Source organism: Mchenga conophoros, linkage group LG1 (genome assembly GCF_057382185.1).
Source record: "Mchenga conophoros isolate Kocher_MC1m ecotype Shallow Benthic linkage group LG1, M_conophoros_male_GT1.1, whole genome shotgun sequence".
Taxonomy (NCBI): Eukaryota; Metazoa; Chordata; class Actinopteri; order Cichliformes; family Cichlidae; genus Mchenga; species Mchenga conophoros.
In genome coordinates, this window is record NC_140526.1 from 21,672,478 (window position 1) to 21,694,967 (window position 22,490).

At 41.8% G+C, this 22,490-nt stretch overlaps 1 protein-coding gene and 1 non-coding gene across 4 annotated transcripts; both read left to right on the forward strand.

Moving 5' to 3' along the window:
• Positions 1-1,029: 1,029 nt before the first annotated feature.
• trim66 (tripartite motif containing 66) lies at positions 1,030-19,156 on the forward strand. 3 transcript variants are annotated; one of them, XM_085269812.1, is made up of 20 exons: positions 1,035-1,167; positions 4,762-4,977; positions 5,225-5,453; positions 6,133-6,346; positions 7,640-7,769; positions 8,097-8,213; positions 8,322-8,436; positions 8,684-8,830; positions 9,882-9,999; positions 10,213-11,024; positions 12,324-12,362; positions 12,843-13,052; positions 14,126-14,231; positions 14,329-14,410; positions 14,504-14,654; positions 15,220-16,079; positions 16,178-16,301; positions 16,577-16,651; positions 17,295-17,447; positions 17,555-19,156. In XM_085269812.1, exons 3-20 carry the CDS (start codon positions 5,445-5,447, stop codon positions 17,789-17,791), a joined length of 3,699 nt encoding a protein of 1,232 aa, XP_085125938.1. In that variant the 5' UTR covers positions 1,035-1,167; positions 4,762-4,977; positions 5,225-5,444; the 3' UTR covers positions 17,792-19,156. The 3 variants fall into 3 exon arrangements, with proteins under 3 accessions (XP_085125940.1, XP_085125938.1, XP_085125939.1); XM_085269813.1 differs by lacking the exon at positions 4,762-4,977; XM_085269814.1 differs by lacking the exon at positions 12,324-12,362 and having other exon boundaries at positions 1,030-4,977.
• A 2,451-nt stretch (positions 19,157-21,607) lies between these two features.
• Positions 21,608-21,678, forward strand: trnag-ccc (transfer RNA glycine (anticodon CCC)). The gene has a single exon. It is a non-coding gene; the product is annotated as a tRNA-Gly (tRNA).
• The last annotated feature ends 812 nt before the right edge of the window (positions 21,679-22,490 follow it).

The window sequence follows — 22,490 nt, forward strand, 5'->3', positions numbered from 1 at the left end:
AAAAGGTGCAATAATTTCCTTTAAAATTGATTGCAGCTACAGTGGCATAAAGACATACTCAAAAAAAGTATCAAATTTAAAAATCAAGTAAAAGTATAAGGTCCTAAAACCACCAACATACTGCTAAAATTATGGCTGTACTTTAACTTGCGGACACCAAGGATATGTGCTGCTACATTGCCCACATCAGCAGGGCAAATGGGGTAAACTGGCCAAGTGGCTGCAGTAAAACGGTCCTGCAGATTATAGTATCAATAATTCAAGACCAGGAAAGGATGAGTGTGTAGAGTGATGCCTTAAATTGGGAATATACCTGCTACTTCTTTAAGCTGTCTAAGAAAAATGTTTTAATGTTCTATTTGTGACCATTATGAACGCCGGCTTCACTCGCTTGACTGATTTAAAAAAGAAATATTTGAATGTTTTCACTGCTTTAATAATAAAGTATTCCATATCTTTATTTTATTTTAACTAGATGACTTTTAAAGTCATACATGTTCCTGATGTTGATGTTTGATGTGAGTGTTGAGATTTTAAATGAACCATTCACATGTCCGCTGAATTTCTGTACATTTAGTCAGGCACTAAAGTCATCTATGATTTTCAGATGCTTGCTTGATTTTAAAACGCTATCATGTTTTATAATGATAATGCACAACACTTTAAAAAAACATAGTTACAAAACGCTTCAGAGACCAAACACAATTAAACTATGAATTCCAGCTAATCTCCGAAATTTAACAGCTGAAATGATGCTGCAGTAACTCGGCGATAAAATGCGTAATATTTTATCACTGTTGCACCTTTTTTTTTTTACTCAGAAATTGACACACGATTCCCGTTTTCAGAAAAATGTGGAGTTTTAAATTTTGGTCACGTTGATGATTTGTTTGTAATTTTGTAATTACGTGTTTATACATAATTTTGCATTTAAGTTTCGAAAGGTATTACACGTTAATATTTTGTATCGCTCAGTGACGGTGGGCTCTAATTGTAAACTTGCAGTCTTCTCGCCAAGTGTCACACTTCAGCCTTGAGAAACGTCAGAAGTATTGCAGGACTATAAAATCTCACGATTAACTGCGAGACTTGGAATCTCCAAAATTTTGTCCGGGCCAAAGAGCGACATCCGAAGGGGGATCAACACTCGGAGATGCTCGGGTCAAGGTAAAAGAAAAAAAGAAAAAGAAAGGATAAACTCTCTTTGTGCAGACGCAGGGCACAAGATGTGATGGGCAGGCTGACAGAAGCGGAGTTTCTCGGCAGACAGTCTCGTTTCCTCCGGACCAAAAACAACACTGTGACATCCTCACACGCGCGCACACTGATGTTTACCTGACAGGATGTTTTGCACGAGCCGTGCGCTTCGTGAGGGGATTTAATTTGTACACAGGCACAGTTTGTAGCTGCTTAGTGGTGGAAAGTATCCGTGTGTTTACTTTGTGTTTGCGTGCTGTCCTTCTCTGTGTTGTGGATTGCACCATGATGCCATGATAGGGGCGGAATCTCATGCGCACTTTCTAAAAAATAATATCACGCTCAGTGATGCGCTGGCTGCTGATGCAGAGGCAGGCTGTGGATGAAGGGGCAGGTACTCTGCGATGTCTCTGACGTGCTTGCTGTTGTTATTTGAAGAAGCTTTAATAAGGTGCTGACAGCACATCCATAAACAGATGGAACAGGTAGCCGAACGCGTAATACGCCAGAAGGAAAATCACAGGAAATCCCGAATTCCCACAGCCTTATGCAGTGGGCTAATACAAAAACTACACATTACTGTTCACGCTTAATGTAAGTTTCCCACAAGGGTTGGGTGCTATTCAGATACGGATGTGCTGTTTTACATTGTTTACAGTTCAGTCATAATGTAACCTAAACACTAAACAGGTATTCATTGCAATAATTTGATGAACTTGTATTTATTATTAAGCTAAAACTAATTTTTTTAACGCCTCGATAAGATAAAGAGGGTAAAAAATTGATTCTTTCACAATTATACACCCCATGACTTAGTGGTGTGCAGAAACTTTTTGTTTGTTTAGTTTGTGGCATGTCCTGTGACTTGACTCACATAAAATAACTTCTGCACGGCTCTGGATTTCATATAGGCCAATTTCATTTTAGAGGCCACTGGCTGTGATGAACTTCTCGATATGTTTTTCCTCTTATTTATTGCGTGAATTGAGCTCCTTATTCTGTAAGTTTTGCTATGAATATTATATTAATATTATACTTTTTTCAGTGAAGTTTAATTTCAAATGTTTTCTTTTGCTTCAATGTAAAGAAATGTAGTTTAATGTAAATCCAAATTAGCATTTGAGAAGCCTGCTAGAGGACCGCAGCTCCCAGCATCCTTAGTGCTGCAGAGCTGCAGCACCCTATAGTTAACAAATTTTAATACAATATTATTTTATGTTTTGCATATATATTATTATATATTAATGTTGTAGCATGTACTACTATAAATGAAATGCAGTGGTTAACCTATCGTGCTGTGCAAAATTCTCGAGCTACCCTTCCTTTCTTTATATTTTGGTAGGAAAATGGGAAATAGGTGCAATGATTTATTGAAACACATGCAAAAAAAAAAAAAAGCAAAAAACTGAGCTTTTACAATTTCAACAAGCTTGAAAGTCAATATTTGGCATGACCACCTTTCTTTTTCAACACAGTCTGAACTCTCTTAGGGACGATTTCTTGTAATTTAGTGTAATTACAATTCCTTTAGTGTTCAGGAATAGTTTTACAGGTTTCATAAGGATTGAAGATTCAAAGCTTCTCTTTGGATGTTGGCTGCCTTTTGTTTCATTCTCTGTCAAGATGATCTCACACTGCTGTTGTTGAGGCTCGGGCTCTGGGGAGGCCAGTCCATGACTGACAGTGTTCAGTCGTATGTTTTTCTATCCAGGTATGCTCAAAGGGTTTGCATTGTCATCCTGAGCTACGAAGCTGTTGCCAATCAGATGGTACTGCATGGTGGTTTAAAATCTGATGGTACTTTTCTGCATTCATAATCCCATCAAATCTGACAGAGCCTTCACTGTGTTTTACAGATGGCTCTAGACACTCACTGTAGTAAGTCTCTCTTGATCTCCACTATGCCTATTGACAATATTTGGACTATAAATTTCAAATTTCATCACTCCATAAGACCTGTTGCCACTGATTTTCAGCACAGTTTTGTATAATTTGGTATACCTCATTCATTTCTCCCTGTTTTCCTTTCTTAAAAATGACATGCTTCTACTGAGCTCATTTCTGATGAGGCTTTGCTTTGCTGGATATTTTCCTGTTTCTTAAGGACATGACTTTCAGATACTGTTCATCTGCTGTAGATTTTATGGTTTTTGCCAGTTTTTTGGCTAATAGCTGTTTGAGAATCACCTTGTTGGTTCTTTGCTAAGTTGCCTGTTATGTAAACACAACACAGGTTCACCCCTTGAGGGGTGGTTCAGGAGTTTTGCACAGAACACTTAATTACAGACTACCTGTAATATCAACAGTACTGCCAGTGTAATGACGAACTGGGAATTTTTACTGTGCAGCTTTATGAGTCTTTTGCTAGTTCAGTGTTTTTGGATTTATGGCTTACATGCTGAGGCTGAACCGATGTCAGTAATATTACATTTGAATATTAAATTGTGTTGTTGGCACATGTGGAAAGTAGTTTATTAAGAAGGTAGCCATTGCAGCTAAAGAGCAATAATATGTGAGAGTTGTTCGTCTGCCTGCTTATTCTGCCCCCTGGTGACAAAAAAATTATAAACACCCCTTTAAAATAAATAACACTGAAAATAAATGTCATGTTATTTTATAGCCTATCAGCTATACCGGTTCAACTAGCCCACATTCAAAAGATAAACATGATGTGGAAAATATGTGTTTAAGACTTGTTTCTATCTTTAAATTAAATTGAGTTAGAAGGTCGGGATGTTTTTGTCACATGTGATGCCTTTTGTGAAGGAAGACTTTGTGCTTGATTAACATCTGATGAGTGAAAAGTGAAGACGTTTCTTTCCTGTTCATGGATTTGGTAACAGTGAGTTGTTTGAAGGGAGGAATAGTAAAACAGCATGATAATTTCAGAGTGGTTGAAGATAATCCCGCTTTCTCTGTGACCTCATCACCTCAGTGTTAATAGATGTTACTCGGGAGGTGCTTTCAAGGGAGAGATCATAGCGCAGGTTTCTATAATTGTGACGTCTCCGGAGATGGTATGCGTATCTAGTGCCAGCTTAGCAGAGCAGGGAAGCTGGCGGGAGGTTTCAACGTGAGCGATAAACGCTGTGCAGGTTGCAGAGAAAGCGAGTGCGCAGTTTGAAAATGCTACAGAGCTGAGTGAACGAGACACAGGGTGCACCACGACTGGCTAATTGTGTTTCAAATTGGGTCTTTGAGTTCACAATGGGGAATGGGATTGCTCTGAGCTCCCCCGCTGAAGTATCCAAGGATGAGAAAGTTGTCAGATTTTTAGGTCAGACTGTAAAGGGTTGTTGTTAGGCAGATTTTCTCATAGGTCCAGATGCCACATTGGTTTAATTCAAAGCTTCTGGGTATTTGATGTGGAACTATTTTAAGTTTTGGTTGGTTTAAGCAGTAACCTCTTCTTTGGTTTCGTTTCTCTGCTTTTACACTATCTTGCAACTGTATCTTTGAAAGACATGCAAGTGTTATATTTATATTTTCTGTGTTCACATCTGTACTTCTTTACTTTCATTTTACAGTGCTCTGTTCATTTTAACGTCCTGATTGATTTTGTAGTTTTAGAAGGAATAGCAGGAGTGCATCCTAGTCCCATCAGAGCCTGACCCCGTTTCCGTGAGCTACGTTAGAGTGTAGCCCCTCTGGGACTTGTCCCCTCCTCGTGCTGACGAAGGGAAGAAGGCCACAGCTGGCCCATCCTAGCCCAGCTCAACTTAGCCTGACAAAACCTCAGCCTTGCATCACCTAATCCTGCCTGCTGCAAAGAACCTAAAGGTGCTTGCATTACAATTTCTCCTTCCCTGCTCATTGTAGGTCACTTGGTCTTCCTTCCTTTAATTTGGAAAGGCTTCCGGGGATATTTTGCCCTACAAAAAATAATTATGTTATCTCCCTAATTCCCAATTATTATGCACAGGCTTATTTAAGAAAAAGGATTAGATTTTCCCTCCCTTTTTTTTTGTTGGCTGCACCAGCGAGCAGTGAATGAATATGAAAATGACACTTCTCTCCTCGTCTGCAGTGAGGGGTCCTACACTTGGATGATCTGGGGGAGGAGAGAGCACAGTGAGCCTGTCATGTAAGCCGCCTCCTTTGGGGCCACCTCTCGGTGTACACTGCTTCCTGCCTCAGGTAGAAGCCTCAGTGTTTCTGCTGCTGAGGCGTCAGGCAGTTCTCTTTCTCCCTCTCCTCTTCACTCCCTCCCGCTGAGAAGGCAACACATCCTCTCGCAAAGCACGGAAATGGAGAAGGTAAGTTGTCGCATTTTTGAATCTTGTTTCCTATCTTTAATTTCTTTTTTGACACAACAGGAAATTATATTTCTTTCATGTGGCATTTTGTGCACCGTGCACTTTCTGTATAAAGCTGGCATGTTTCTTATGTTTGTGTTGCCCTCTTCTCAACCCAAAAGTCTTGTTAGATGTTTGGAATACTCCTACTGTTGTCTCTGGACTAGAGTTTCAAAAGCGGATTTTATCCCAGAGGTGCTGTTCACGGCTCCAAAATTAGGCAGGATCAACTATAGATGACAAATGTCCTGACAAGGATACATTAATAAAAGTGAAAGTGCTTTGTTCTTATAGGTTCTGTGCTTTTATTTTGAAACTAAAGACGACATAAACAAGAGAGAGCATTTGAACATTTTATTGATGAAAACCAGCTTTTTTAGATTTCAGTGTTAGATATTTTATTGTGTTAGATAATCTCTTGGTTGGGTACTTATATTTATCCACACGAGTCGCTCTACAAAGACTCTCGGAGGCATTTGCAAGCATGCAAACGCATAACAGCTCCTTAAAGTGTGATTCCACCTTAAATGAAGCAGCAGCACAATTTTTTCTGACATGTCATGTGCCACCCCATCTTTTTAACACATTGTCATGTGTTTGTGTATTCGTTGTATGACTTAAGGCAAAGTTTCTCTTTCAGAGCTGCTCAGAGTGCACAGAGCCGACTCTTGCACAGAGTCTGTGTACGCTCTGCAACAAGTGGTTGTGTTACCAGTGCACAGATGTGCACCAGCATCTGAGAACCCCCAACACTTCCCAGTACATGGAATCACACCAGCAACAGAGGCCCAGTGCCACCCAGTTCCCAGAACTGCACCAGAGGGGCTCCAGCTCCCTGCCTCCTACTGGACAAGGCAAGACATTAGTTTGATTTGTTGGCTTTACAGACTTGTATAACACATTATTATATAGTTAGCAGGACTGGTGTCTTTTTGCAATGATTAATGCATGATAGCTGCATGTATTTCTATGCACCTGTCTTTAACACGTGTCTCAGTGCTCGGATGATTTCATTTTTGCTAATATTAGTGTTTTGCTATTTTAAGCCCATCGCGTATGTTTGGCAGCTTTGTTGCCAGCTGCTTTTGCACAAGTTGTCAAATCATAATGAGCACGTCCCAGACAGCATTATTGTGATGTGGGAGGGTTAGCATTTGGTTTGTGTACTTGTGAGAAAAACCGTGTGACAGCGCTGATAGACAGGATGTGGTCAGTCAGATCAGGCTGATGCACACAAGGTGATGCTCAGCTCTCTACCACAGAGATCTCTGATGATCTGCAGGCAGGAGGGGGGTTGGCTGAGGTGAGCCGGCCACCAGAGAGCAGTAGGGTACGTTTATTAGCATTATCCAGCTAATGTTAGATGGATTTTCTGTGCGCCAAAAGCTTCTTATATAGCGAGAGAGGTACAGGTGAGAAGCACTTTAGAGCGTGTGTATTAAAAGTGAGATGTTGCTAATGGTACTTCAAAAGCCAGTTGGACAGCAGCTGAAACACTGACATCTTTGTCACTAAACACTTTAACACATACAGTTGCAACCTCAGCTTCCTTCGGGTGCCACAACATTATTTTGGTGTTAAAGTGTAGCACTAGGTCAGCTTTAATAATGCTTGTCAACAAAACTGGTAACAGTTTTCTTCAGTTTTCTTCAGTTTCTTTTCATGTATGTTTAACGCAACAGTAAGAGCACTGACTGACTTTTATTTTCAACATTTAAAAAAAAAGAAAAAGAATCCAGGTATAAGGTACAAGTAGAATTTATATTCAGACCATTAGCTAGCAGGAGAATAAACAACTTAAAGAACTGAGGCTTGGTCTGGTCAGCATGGCACTTTAGAGGCGACTTCTAAGGATTTACAGCTCTTTAAGTATTTCACATCAGCATATCTGTCCTATACTGATGACATTAAAAGACACTTTGGAATAATAAAAAGTGTTCATAACTTATCAAGAAGACAGTTAGAGGCTGTCATGTGATCCTGCATGCCATTTGAGCAAACTTTGAGCAAACAGGCTGATGACACTGCAAGTCTTTCTTTTCTTCTAATGTGTTTACTTTAATGCTGCGTGCTGTGGGCCTGACTGTGAACTGCCTGTTGACTGCTGCTCTGCCCCCCTCCCCCTCCTCTCTCTGTATGTCGTTCAGGCCCGGGGTCGTATCCTTGGTCCCTCCTCATGTGCCACTCTCACAGACAGGAGCCCTTGGAGCTTTTTTGCGAGTCATGTGACCTTCTGTGCTGTAGCAGCTGTCACCTGTCCTCCCACAAAAACCACAGGTCAGTCCTCAGATGCACAGCACAAGGACACTGCCGAGAAGGGCTAACCACAGGTTAAAAAAAAACTTCCTGTGAGCAGTAACACTCTTTAACTGCCTTGTCAGTTTTATCATCTATATCTGCATACACTACCCTTGGCCAGCCTAACATTCATTAAGTATTCATACCTTTTTGTTTTCTGTGATGTTAGAAAGCAGGAGGTGCTGCGAAGGTCACCTGCATAATGTCTTGTCCTCGGGGGAAACAAATTCAATTCTGGTGTTCGTCATGCTCAAAGAATAAATTAGTGAACTTTCTGGTGGATGCTGTGATCTCTCATGTGTTTAGGGTGGTGCAGATCGGAAAGGCCCTACAGGATCAGCAGTGGCTGTTTGAGAGTCTGATGGTTCAGGTGGAGGAGAAGAGGTCTGCAGTGGAGAACAGCGCTAAACAAATAGAGGAGAGGTTGGTTTTCATCCACACTGTCATTAAAATCCAATTTCTGAGCAACTTTGCCCACAAATGGTGGGTTAGGGAGGGACTGAGACATTTGCCCCCTTTCTGTCTTTCCAGGCTTCACGGAGTGAAGATTGCACACAGGAAGGCAGAGAACCAGATTAAAATGGCAAAGATGATTATGATGAACGAGCTTAACAAACGAGCCAACCTATTAATAGAGCAACTGGAGGTAATTACTTTCTCTTTCCATCTAATCATCTTGCCGGCCACGAATCTACACGCAAAGAATCTGTAACTGCCACGATGCCGTCGCTAGCTCGTGATAAGCTGTCGCAGCTGCTTAAACCGACATCCCAGCACCTACATCTGTCAAAAGCTGTCTGTTGATTAACCTGCAGTCCAATCACAAGGCTTGCCTTCTGCAAGTAAGGACACAAAACTTCATGTTTACATTTGTTTTTTTTAATTTTCTGCAGAAGATTGCAGAGGGCTTCCAGCAGCGTCTGGAGGACCAGCTGCAAGGGGCAATAGAGATATGTGGCCAGCTGGACCATATTCAGAAGTTCATCACCTGGGCTATGACCCATCACTGCACAAGCCCGGTGCTCTTCAGCAGAGCTCTGGTATGCATATGAGACAGTTAACAGACGTCGTCCCGCACATGCACACGCACACACACAAAGTCCGGTCCTGTGAGAGAAGTGATAATTAATTTCTTGTAAAGTAGAACAACAAGTGTGAAGTCTCTTTTTATCGTCTTTGAAAAAGAAGCCACACATTTACATTTAAAGGGGAACTCCAGTTGTACTTGAAGGTCAGTTTGCTAGAGATTACTTTTTTTTTGAAGGAGCAGCCTGAGAAAATTGCTGAAGTTGTGTTGCTGGCTTTAGTTCAGCATGAGAAAGAAAGAAGGCTCCGTGTGCTCTGTACTGGCAGCCTGGAGTTTGACATTTACCCGTTAGGTGGGGTTTAAAAATAGAAAAGCTGCATGATAAGCAGTGCAGGATACACTGTTTTGGGAGATTCGCCTCTTTGTGGAAGTCCAAACTAAACCACTTAAGTGTTCTTTTAAACTTATTTTGCATCCATTTGTCTTTCTGGTCTCATGATTTGTATGGAGACACATCTGTCCACTGACTCTTTTGTCACGTAGTGGTGTAGTGGGCAGCTTGGGGCCTTGTGCATGGACCTCAAGCTGCCCACCGCATCACTTTTTCGCATTTGTCCCAGTCCAAATCATGCTCTTTGGGTTAACTGGTGCCTCTAAATCAGCTCATGGATGTGAATCAACTGGAAATCTGTCTTGAGTGTAGTCCACCTCTTGCCCTATCATAAAAACCTTTATATGAAGTCCACTTTAACAAGCATGTTTTATCCCTTGTGTTGATTTAGTTTATTATAAAAAACTGAATGACATATTTTTAGTGAAAGGAACAAAGGAAATGCATAATCATCTACAAATATATGCTGGAGTTTTCTTCCTGTTAAAAGGGAGTTTTTTCTTCCCATTGTCACCGAGTTCTTGCTCACAGCGGGTTGTCTGATTGTTGGGGTTTCCTCGCTATCATTTAATGGTCTTTACAATCTAAAGTGCCTTGAGGTGACTGTTGTTGTGATTTGACCCTAAATGAATAAAGTTGATCTTCCATCTTTTTCATATTTCCTTTCCTGCAGATTTCACTCCAGATGCAGCAGCTGCTTGAGGCGTCACACCACTCAGATTCTTGGAGTCCTGTGAAGATAAAATTCAACTGGGATGCTAGTTACTGGACGAAACAAATTTCCTGTTTAGGTAAAAATCAATCCGTTAATGCAAGAAGACTTTTTTTAAGAACATGTTTTTCTAGGAGAAACCTCCTCACTCAAAAAAAAAAAGTTAAGTAGGCACAAAAGGAACCGTAACTATGTATATCTGTTTGATAATTAATCAGCATTATTTTGATGCATGACATGTGAAATACTATCTCTGAAACCGGGCTCTCACTGTGACTCTGTTACTCTGCAGGTCAGCTGACTGTTGAGGGGGGAAACTGCGCTTATCCCCCAGGGTTGGCCTGCTCCAGTATTATGAGACCCCAGCCCATTACCTGCTTGACTCTGCCACCAGTGTTTCACAGAGGACGAGAGCCGGGCTGTGGGTACCAAGCCTGCTGTGAGCCTCAGATGTGCTGCCTTCATGGCATTCATTCGCAGCCAGATCTTCCCAGTCTGGACAAAAGCCAGCTGGACACCACACTTTATAACTCCAGCTGTGCTCAGCCGGCTCATATTTCTGCTTCCCAGCACCAGAACCAGCAGATCCAGAGGTTCTGGGACCAGGAGAGTTCCTTGCAGCGTCCTCCACCTGCATCACCTGTCCCAAACAGAAGGCACAATCAGCTCAGCCGCAGCCGAGCATCTGCATCTCAGCCACAAGCTGCTGACTCACAACCACATTCTCAGTCTAAGTCCTATCTTTCTCATCATCAACACCGCAAAGAAGTTCTTCCAAATACCCAGGCAGAGCGTGGGAGACCAAACCGGCGTCGGGGGAAGCTATCGACCAGCAGATCTCTGCAACAGGAGCTCAGCTACACGGCTCTGGAAAGGGATCCAATGAGTGAAGAGAACCGGGTGGAAACGCATCGTGTGGAGGAGACCTGTGGACAAATAGCGGTTGCTGAAAGGAGGGAGATGTTGGATCAAGAGCTACAACAGGGCAGGAGGGTGCAGAGTCCTGTCCAACAGCAGCAGCTGCTGCTGTGTTTATCAGGTGTGAGAAAAGAGCAAAAGAGGACCAACTCTGCACTGACCGTCAAAGACCACAGAGATGCCAGGGTGAGAAATTAAGCTAAAAATGGAACCTCACCAACAGAGGATATTGCAATATAATATATACCCATATGCACATGCATTAAAAAAAAGAGCTGAAGCTACAATATATTAAAAAAACAAGATGAAAAAGACAACAAACAAAAAATGTGTGTTAAAGCAAAAGATTATACAAATGAAACAGAAATCTCTTTGCTGTCGTGTCAGGAAGGGCGACCAACATAGAAATCTGCCAAATCAAACATGGCGACACCTTGAGAATAGCCGATCAGCTAAAAATAGCGTTTTATGTACAGTGTGCTTCTTGTACGCTCCTCGTTGTAACAAGAAAATTCTGCTTAAATCCAGCTTCATAAAGCTTCTTAAAAGCAGCAGAGTTGCGAACATTGTTTGACAGTTGGCCCTCAGATGAAAGCGAGGCATGCGGTGGGATTTTTGTGCACCTCAGCCTTCGGTTTTTCACTTCACACGTGGTTCTGCAAAGTTTCTAGAGGCTCAAGCGAAGTTTTTAACCCTGCTATGGTAAACCACACAAAGCTGTTTATATGTGCCTCTCAGAACCCGCTACTGTTTGGTCAAGCCTATTTCCTGTGAAAACAAAGACGTTCAAACACTTGCTTACACAAAGGCACCAAAGCCTGCATTAGAAATTGCTTAATGACGGGACGTTTAAGTCGAATGAAAAGCTCGGAGAGCCGCGATTTACGCGTTTTGAAAGGGCTATTGTATATTTTTAAAATATTGACATGTAGACGAGTGTTGGAGCGTTTGAGGCGGCATTCAGTTTTAATTAATATCCATTAACAATTGAAACCAAAAGCAACACTTTATATTAATGCCAGAATGATCACTTCCCACAGCTGACAGCTAGCCTCAAAAACAGATGGCGCAACAGAAAGCTGCTCTTGCTTTCAAAAAGAAGGGATGATGGGAAAACAAAAGAGCTGCTCTGACAATTATAGCCGAGCACTTCAATGCATGCTTAAATCCAGGAGCTCGCTGTTCATCATAATCACTCGTGATGCCAGGGGTTTTAGCAGCCGCATAATCGCCCTTCTTTAAAAATTCTCAAGATGGGTGATTACTACCACAAAGATATGTTATTTTTACATTTTCAAGTCACAGCATCTGAAAGTGATATAAAGCCACTTGGGCACAGTCATTTGTGTACTTAACCTGTCATTAATGAGTCGCTGAGGGAATAGTGTGAGCTGCCAGTTTTTTAGTTCTGGTTTGCACTGAGATAAATTCCCATACCCCTCCGTGATTCCAGAGAGAAGGATTATAGTCTATTTTCCTCTACAGCCTGAATCCTGCATACGTTTCCCAGGGGGCATAGATCAGGTGAGTGTTTTAATCGCATGATACTAAGGAGCATGTGCTTGGTGTCAGCCTGGCCTGAAAATGTGTGATGGTGTACCGGAAAAAGAGACACAAGCCAAAGTGTTTAAAAAAACCTTTTGGAAGACTTGGATCAGTAAACTGTAATATATGAGAGAAACTGTGAGAGTGGTGGCTTAATCAAAGGGCCACACTGTAGCTCTCGGGTTGAATTTACATATGATAATTGGTGTGATATCCAAAGCTTTCATTGCTCCAACAATAACACTAATATATTCAACATGTTTGTAAGGATTGAGGTGTTCCCTGAATAGGCTCTGAGTGATGTTTTTGTTCATTTGGTGTGTGCCCGTGTGTGTCCATCCACTTTTTTTTTTGTCTCCTTTCAGTTTTTAATGGCATGAACAGGTGCACCTGTGCATGCAAGGCTGCTTGAAACCCCAGCTCAGTTGTGTGTGTGGATATATTTATGTTTTTTGACAGAGATCCACATCCCTGGAGGTGACAGTGGCAGCCCACGAGTGTGTGTCTGATGTGCAGAATAGCAGCAGGCTGAGCACTGGCTCGGTGTGCTCGAGGAGGAAGAGGCGCTCCCAGAGCATCCCGACAGAACTGGCAGCCCCGTCCGCCAGCCCTTACGCCGAAAGGCCCACAGGATGGGCTCGTAGCCTAGAAGCGGGAGCTGCAAATAAGGTAACCCCGCATCAGAATATGATTGCACGTGGGGAGGCTGAGCTGTCAGGGAGAATAGGACTGATCACAGTTAGGAGGTGCACTCGCCACATGTGTGTTCAGCACTGTCATCTCTGGTGATACACAGTTCCACAATAAAAACTGTAACTCCAAAACTAACTAGAGGCGAAAACAATACCAAGATCCACTTTGCATCGATGGACTAAGATGCTCAGTTGTCACTAGGTTGCTGTTTTTCAAGCGCTTTTAAGAATTCATCTGCCATGTGAAGAAAGAGCAAAGCCTTCTGGAGGTGCAGAAAGAGCAGGATAAAAGGAATGCAGAGTTAGAAAGAAGTGAGCTTAGCACACCTGTGCACGTGTAAAGCCCACTTCTCATCTCTGCTTGAGCCTAGCAGCTTAGGCGAAATCAGCTGCTCTTGGCACGGTGCACCCACACCTCTGATTTGGTGCTATGCATATATTGGAGGTGCTCAATTTGATAAGGCGGGAGAATGAAAATGAGCAAGGGAGAAAGAATACAAAACGATGGTTCTGCTAAATCAGTTTTAATAGTTAAATTCCCAACGTCTGACAGAGAGTGCGATACTAAATCTGTGCAGTACTCTTGTAAAAAAGGAAAAAATAATAAAATCTGTGAGGCGTTTAGTTGAACAGTTTTCTCAGGAGATAAGCGAGGGAATGAGGAGCCCATTTTTCCAATCATTTTTGACAGTTTCTGTCATTTGAAAAATCGCGTGCTTGTAGAAACCTGCAGGAGCCATTATTTGGTTTAACAGCATATTTTGCTGCTGGAGTTAATGACTAAGATGGTGCTGGAGTTTTTTATTTCTTGATGGGGCAGGGATAGCTCAGTAGGTAAAGTGGTTGCCCCATGATCGGAAGGTCAGGGGTTTGAATCCCCTGAACGGCTACCCTGAGGTACCCCTGAGCAAGGTACTATCCCCACACGCTGCTCCCTGGTGGCTGCCCACTGTTTCACTGAGTGAATGGGTTAAATGCAGAGAAGAATTTCCCCATGGGGATCAATAAAAGTGTACATTATTAAAAGAGTTTTGCTTATTCTGATTTCAGTATTACGTGCTGGATCCCAGACAGAGGAGAGCATCAGATGGGGTGCTCTGTGTGGCCAAGGAAACTTCAACTGAACCTCCTTTAATGTCCTATAAGACAGAGCCAGGTGGTTGAAAACACTCAGAGATTTTTTTTTCTTACATAGTCAATAAAAAAAAAAACACCTCACATTTTCAACTGCTTGAATTCTTCATACTTTTTAGATCACCCCATCACTTACGTAAATGAAGAGATTGGTTTTGATGCCAACAAGAAATGCAGCTTCTCAAGTAACAGCAACAGCAGGTATGTATTGTCTTAAAAAAATGAAAGATCAGTCCATGCACAAATCATGAAAACAGCTTGTTAACCTATTTTTACATCCCTCTAAATTAATAGTGATGTTCAGAACGACTCTGCAAGGCCCAGGGTTCCAGTCATTTGCCTCGAGCGTCTCAAAATACTCGTGTCTCAGCTCCCACCACACGGACGAAGACAGAGTGACCCTCTACCTGCCAGTGGGACGGATAAGAGCGAAACCCTCCCTCAGGTGTGGTGCATTTGTTTCATTCAAAACAAGAAGGGAGATGTTTTAACCCTTTAAACCCTAACCCGTCACGGTTAGCATTTTTAGCAAGGGTGGGCAACTCCAAGCCTCGTGGACCGGTGTCCTGCAGGTTGTAGATCTCACCCTGGGTCAACACACTTGAATCAAATGATTAGTTCATTACCAGGCCTCTGGAGAACTTCACGACATGTTCAGGAGGTAATTTAGCCATTTAAATCAGCTGTGTTAGATCAAGGATACACATAAAACCTGTAGGACACTGGCCCTTGAGGCCTGGAGTTGCCCACCCCTGGTTTAAAGGGTAAATTAGGTTAGGGTTTAAAGAGTTAGAAGCACCATAGCAGGCATATAATTAGCTGTCACCACACCATTTATTTCATTTGTTTACTTGGTTATGGCTAAAGTGTGTTGGCTAGTAAGCTTTAGGGGTAATTTAGGATGACCCTGGCTAGCTGCTGTCCTCTGTAGTATTTATGCATGAGGGTTTTAAGAGATTAAACTGTAATATGAAAAAAATCCCTTCCTTTCTCTTCTCTGGTAAACACAGGGAATAACAGGAGAATCTGAGACTAGTGGGGCCACCCGCGTGCTTGCAGCACCAAAGCGACAAACTTGTAATGAGTCCACCGCACAATCAGACTGCAGCGACAGCAACATAGGGGTACCTGTTCCTCGTAAAGAATCCACACTGCTCTCCGCTGACTCTGAATATGTGGCACCAAGTTTCTATGAACTGGATCTGGATTCTGACTCTGATCCCAGGTCAGTGTCAGAGGAAGCAGTCATCTCTCAGGCTGATTCAGACCCACAGCTTGACTCAGATGCATCACCAGATTCTGACCCGAATGCACCGTCTTCATCTGAGGCTGAACTGGAGTGTAGAGCTGAGCAGAAGTCTGCAGAGATGGGGCTGTGTGGCGACTCAGAGCCAAGTCTGGAGTATGAGGCAGATCCAGAATCAGATGCGGGACCAGACGGCCGAGGGTTGGATGCAGATACAGAATCAGGTGATGCTGAAACGGAGTCCGACATCCAGCCTGTATACGACCCCACTTTTCAGGGCGAGACTGATTCTGACGTGGTCTCCGATCAGCCTCCAGACTCTCAGGGCTCTGTGGCATCTGAGCTCGATGTAGACTCTGAACCCGAGCTGACCACCGATGACCCGCAACCGCTTCGCTCTGACCTGGATGAGGAGATCGGTCCAGGTCAGAGGCCGCTCCTGATTGCAAATCCCGTTGTTCCCGGAGACACAGAGGAAGTCCAGACTGAGCAAGACAGCACAGAGTTGGAGAGTGAGGATTTTTGTGCCGTTTGTCTGATCGGAGGAGACCTGCTATGCTGTGATCGCTGTCCAAAAGTCTTCCACCTCTCTTGCCATATCCCCCCTTTGCCGACCTTCCCCTCGTAAGCTCACGTGAAATTTCAGCACAATCCTCACACCTCCTGTTAAACAGTTTACATAAAGCTGGTACTGCTAATCTAATGTGTCTTCCCTCATTCAGAGGTGACTGGGTGTGCACCCTGTGCAGAGATGTTCTACACCAAGGTGTCGAATACAACGGTGACAATGAGAGAGCATCTGGAGAAAATGCATCAGCAAATTTGCTATCTCCATGTGACCAGAAAGTAGGTCAATTCATAAGAACAAACTTATTTACAGCAGTCAATTTGATATGTTATAGAGGGTAACACAGCTGTCACTCATATTACCCGAGGGGGTTCATCTAAATGCTAAAAAAATCTCCATAAATATCATGACTAACGAGTATTTACGTACTTATCAAAATGGCTATAAAAAATGTATGTGGCAATAACTAATGTTTTTTTTAGTTTTTCTTTAACTGTGATCCTTCTCTTTCTGTCGCGCCAGTTTTCATTCATGTTTGGCTGAATCTTTGCAGAAATGTGAGCGGCTGACACTTCTGATCCTCAGTAACATCCTGAGTGCGCCATTCCAAGAGCCCGTCAGTCCACTCGTAAGCTAATCAACATTTTCTTACAGTAAAGTTAATTTATTTTTGCAGAATATATTTATGTTTTCATTATACTTACAGACACATAGTAGTTAAGAGTTTTACTACCAGTCTAAAGTTTCCCTCATGGGTTTTATATGTAACACAGCTCTGCTCACATTCAGTTTTTGCCCAAGTGAGTGAATCCTTAGAGCCTTAAAATTGTGCTGAATACATTTTCTTCTTCATAAAGTATTTACGAAGCTCATTTTATATGATATTTGAGGCATTCTATAATTGTCATTCATGCCTAAATCAGCTTACACTTATCTATTTATGCAACATTTCATTGTGCATTGTGTTTAAGCTGTTTTGTAACCCATAAACAAAACTTCAACAGAGAAACAGGTCACCTCCATGTTACCATATGCTATCAAAGGTCTTGAGTATCTAACTTAGTTTAAGACTGCGATGCAAGCATGCACCCTGTGCACAGGTAGAAGCACGTCTGTCACAATGATACATAATGGAGCTCATGCAACATTAATGTGATGCATTTTGAAGAGCAGAGTGCTCCTGAGATAATTAAATTGGAATTGGTTTTAGAGAACCAAAGTGGCTGGGGGGATAATATAAGAGTCTTAAATGCCACTGCTTTCTCACACAGGCACGCCATTACTACCAGATCATCAAGAGGCCAATGGACCTGTCTGTGATCAGGGCCAAGCTGAGCAAGGGGAATACCCAGTGTTACAGCTCACCTGATGAGTTTGTGGCCGACATGTATCTCATGTTCCGCAACTGTGCAAAGTTCAATTACGTAAGTTAAAAGTCTAAATTCTGCTTGTTTCTGTGTATATACATCAGTCTCGATATCATCACTGGTCACTACTTTACTATAATTACTGCCCCCCCCCGTCATTGCAGCCTGACTCTGAGGTGGCCCAAGCAGGCCGCAGCCTCGAGGCCTTCTTCACCTCCAACCTGAAGGAAGTTTTCCCAGGCAGAGTCTTCCCCATGGCTGAGGTGGATTCAGACAGCGATGAGTACGACGAGGCTTACAGGACCACTGAGAGCGGGTTCCCTTGGCCAGAGAGAAGAGAGCAGTGCCACAGGAAGAGGAAGAGGAGGCAGTCTCTCAAGTCGAGGAGGCATCATTTCTAATTAGAGCTTAATAGTGCGCAACCATGGCAGAAAACATGTTATTTCTGTTTATAAATATGCTGTTTTTTTTTCATTTAGCAGCCAGAGGGAATGCACCAGTGTTTCTAAAAGCAAGCCAACCTTGTGGTTTGCAGTGATATGACAGTACTGCCATCTGATGGCAGCTAAACATGCGAAAATAGGATTGAGAGTAGTAACTAATGCAGGAGTCATTATTATCCATGCAACTCATCGGAGGGGCTGAGTGCGAAAATGGAAATAAGTGAAGGTCACATTGTATAGGTTACGCAGTCATACCTCTGTGGATCTCGGTTTGTTGCTTCTACAGCCATGTAGTGAGGTGATGCTGTAATACTTCCTTTATCATGTCATATTTTGCCGGCTAAGCATATGCTCCTGATACACTGCACTGCTTGCTATTTTCTGCTAACATAAAATACCTTATATATCTTTCATCACATGCTTTTTTTGTACAGAGGATGCTGTAGTTGGATGCTTATTAATCGCACTTTGCATCTTTATTAAGTGGACTTTTTCAGGTCATCATAGCCCTGATTATACGCAGTACTCTGAAACTTTGTCGGTAAATTCTGTACTTACCATATTCACGAGTTTCCAAATCATTTATGCACGTGTCACTGTATAAACTTTTATTTTACTATATGAATGATTGCAGGCAATTAACATAGGTTTGATCATTGTTATAATTATGTGTGTCAGTAGCTTTTTTTGAAAAGCAGCAGCAAATTGTTTAGATTAGAGGAAGACAGGATGTGAGAGATCGTGGGCACCGTAAGCACTGTTAGAGCTCACCGGGGCATTTTTATTATTGGAGAATTTAATATCTGGAGCAAACAGTTCATGAAATGTAAAATTTCACATTTAGCTAACAGATAAGTTTGTGTATGTATATTGCAAATTATTTCTCTTGGAGCAAAATCTTCCACTCTTCTCTTATCGGGATGTCTCAGGCTTACTGAAAGTCTAAGGTGTTGTTATCTTTGATTACTGATGAGTATAAAAATGTACTTGCTGCTGTGTGTAGAGAATTACTGTCGAAAGGAAATGCATAATTTTATAAAAAAAACGCTGTAGCGCATTTCCTGTTTTTAACTATGCTGTACTTGGTTCCTGCAGCTTAATATACGCTTTGTGTGACTCATGGCGATGGATGTACAAAAGTAGCGAATGTATAGTATATGTAATGCTATTCCTTTTGACATCAGTAGATCTAATAGGCGTAAGGGGAAAACTGCCATAGTTGCTGTCACTGTTTCAAGAGAAATGTTGTCTTTTTTCCTTTTTTGTAACTGTAATTATAAATGCACAAATATTAATATCAATAAAACGCATTCATGAAAAAAAGCATGTTAGCATTCTTATTTAAGATACAGTACTGCAGAAAAGTCTGGAGTCCCCTGTCATTTCTTTATATTTTGCTTCCAAGGAGCCTGACTGTCTTGTAACTTTTATGGTGGTCTTGAGAGATAGTTCTTTTTTTGGACACTGGCCGCTTTTCTCCTCATTTTACATGTTTGCTAAGCCACTTAAAACTGACCTATGAATCATTTAAGCATAAAAAAGCACCTAACTCAAGGGTTAATCAGTGTTGTGTCTACACATAACAGATAACTTAGCAAAAAAACCCATTTAAATTGTATATTTAAGCACTTTGTTACTAGCAGCCTGTCAGAAAAACACATTTCCCCCTAATTTTATTTAGTTTGAGCTATAAAAGCAAAAAATAACGCAATTTAAAAGGCATAAAAAAGCAACAGCAAGGTGATTTCCAAAAAATGGGAAAGTGGAGGGGAAAAAAATCTACAGCAGATGAAAGCCGTGTTGTTTAGAAGAAATCCAGACACGAGACCTGTCTTATCTGAAACAGTCTCAGTGGAAGGGTGACTGTCAAGAAGTGGTTCTTAAGGAAGGGGAATGGGGAGAAAAGACGTATACAGGGACATATTACAAACTGCAAAGCAGGTTAAATGCTGGATCAAAACGAAGCAATGTTAACTTTATATCAAAATCCTGTCACTGCCATGTCACATACAGTCCGAGGTTATGGGTGTTTTATAGCTTCATTAATGGTGTGTGGAAGGGTGGTAAGAGTGCTCAGAATTACACAGCCGAAACTGCAAAAATATTCAGAAAAGACTCTTTTATTACTTCTAAAACCTTCGTGACATTTAAAATATTTGGTTGAATAATCTCTCAAACTGCTTTGATGCAACATAAAGTAGAGAGAGATTTTTTTGTGAGCGGACAGAAGTTTTAAGAATTAATCAGATGAGACTAAAGAACTAAAAATTGTGTAATTAGTCACACTTGTTTCCTTGAGATTTGACAGTCTTTTTGCTCTGAAGTAGTTTTTTTTTCTTCAAAGCAGCCACTATCATCGGCCTGTACCTATGATTGTAACCCAAACCTTCAGTTCAATCTGTCAAATGTAAGAAAGCAATCAGTCTAAAGGTTAGTAGCTCCTGGAAGCCTGCGAGCAGGGCAAAATGCACATCACCATGAGTTTTACGAGTTTCTTTTCACATTTGTTTTGAATATTCCCGAGTCATAAATCAGTTAGCATGCATCATTTGAAGTTTTATCTTTTAGTTTTACGTAATGAAATGCTTCTTAAAACCCATCGCTTCTTTGCCCTGATGTATGTAGAAGTGAGTCATGCAGACAGCACCGCCCACCTAGTCTGCACGGTTCTTAAAAGGCTCTTTCATGGCCACTTCAAACAGAACACCATCAGAACACATAGCATGTAATAATGAATCTGATTGTCTGGAGAGCATTAAAGAGAGAGAGGGAGAAGTAACTTGCTGGACTCTTTCGGCAGCACAGACGTGATGTAACCCTTCAACGTGGCCCAGGAGACATTGCTGGCTCCTGCCTCGCGTCACACAAACTGTGGAGAAAAAAAGTTGCGATGTTTTAATTGCATGTGAAAAAAAAACATTTAAAAAAGTTAAAAACAAAACAATCCTCATATTTAAAAGTAGAAGTTCAAGAGTTCTAAGTGTCATAGAATTCACTTAACATAGGATTTTCTGCATCAGGATATTTGTTTTAGTTTTAATCAGAAAATGGAAGGCGAGATTCATCGTAGGGATTTTAAGGGTTTCCTGGAGAGAGAAGGACATTTAACAGAAGCCCCCTGGTGATGCATTAAAGTGTTAGCGTTGTAAAAATAAAATAACAACCCCCCTCTTGGTGCAAGTTGCAGTTTGACTTCTGTGACTTTTGTAGTTTGCTGCAAAAAGCCTGTGCTTTAAGAACAAAGAAGAAAGTTCTGTTTTTACATTACACTGCTTATCCTCCTCTCGAGATCAGTCTGTTTTTTTTATTTTTAACCAACACACACACACAGCAATAATTGTTATATGTACACTATTTTGGTCAGGAGGCCTCTTGCTATGTTTTATTTGTGAACAAGGCTTGTGACCTTTCAGTCTTCAGTCTTCACGCAAAACATCACATGATAATAATGAGACACTTCTGTGACCTTTGGTGAACAATGAAAAGGGCAGACAGAAATGCAGTGAGAGAAAAACACGAGCTGGAAAGTGACGCAGGGAAGTTTGGAGTCTTTTAGTGCTGCAGGGGGCAGAGAGGGGATCTAAATTGTGTGCCTTGCTGAGGTTAACTGGCACGTTACACCTGGAAACATCTGCTGGCATTTTATAGTCTTGGTAACGTGCCTGTGTGTGTGTTAGCCATAGATTCTGTTTATGAGAACTCTGAAATTCAGAGCTGACAATTCCACAGACCTCACATCCACCTTAAGGAGTCTTTAAGGTTGGTGCATCTCAAGCATCGCTGGTGTAGTGGTATCATGCAAGATTCCCATTCTTGCGAGCTGGGTTCGATTCCCGGGCGATGCATTTTAAGGGTGGCGGTAGCTCACTTGGCAGAGTGAGTTGCGTACCAATTGGAAAATAAGGTCGATCAGTTCTCGACTCCTTCTCCTCATGCTGAAGTATCCTTGGGTAAGAAATCGAACTCTAAGCTTCCCCTGATGTGTCTGTATGTGCATTGACAAGAGTTTTGGAAAACTTAAGGTCGAGGTCACTGAGATTTGAACTGGTGTGAGCTTTTTAGTAGCACCTATGGTATTAATGTGAAAATCCTACATCACCTCGTTGAGGTAATGTGTTCACAAAGTGGGGTAACGGGTAAAAAGGCGCTTCACAAAAGGTGATGATAGATGTTTCTGAATGGGATGAAGCATAATTAGATGTGGTTTTATTGTGTGACACAAGCACATTTATCAAATCATCTGTTGTGCATAATAATCTTAGAGGTATAAATGTCCTGCCTTTGTTTTAGGCTGCTTGTCAGTATTGTGTTGCGTGACTTTTCTGCCAAATCCTTAAATTTTAGCACTAACTGAAGAGTGGTAGAGATTTTCACTGAGTTTTCACAGGGGACACCGGTGTTTGCGAGACAACTCACAGCATGTCTGAGCAGCTGGCACAGTGATAGGCTGTGTACACTGGAGAGAGGAAGAGGGACAGTTTTAACAGCTCACTTAGCTCTTGTAACATCATCAAGTTGGCTCCGCTGAGGAACAACGGGGCTGGAAAAGCAGATGAGCAAACACCAATCTCAACCTTTCTTTTCTGGAAAATTACTACATGTTTGTGCATTTATCTAATCTATCTGCTATGCTTCCCATCACAGATTAAATGTATGT

Excerpts from the sequence above, each read along its gene's own strand:
- trim66 (XM_085269812.1), top strand. Across the intron at positions 10,000-10,212 it reads GAAACAAATTTCCTGTTTAG|GTCAGCTGACTGTTGAGGGG; the intron begins GTAAAAATCAAT and ends GTTACTCTGCAG. Across the intron at positions 14,232-14,328 it reads GTCCTATAAGACAGAGCCAG|ATCACCCCATCACTTACGTA; the intron begins GTGGTTGAAAAC and ends CATACTTTTTAG.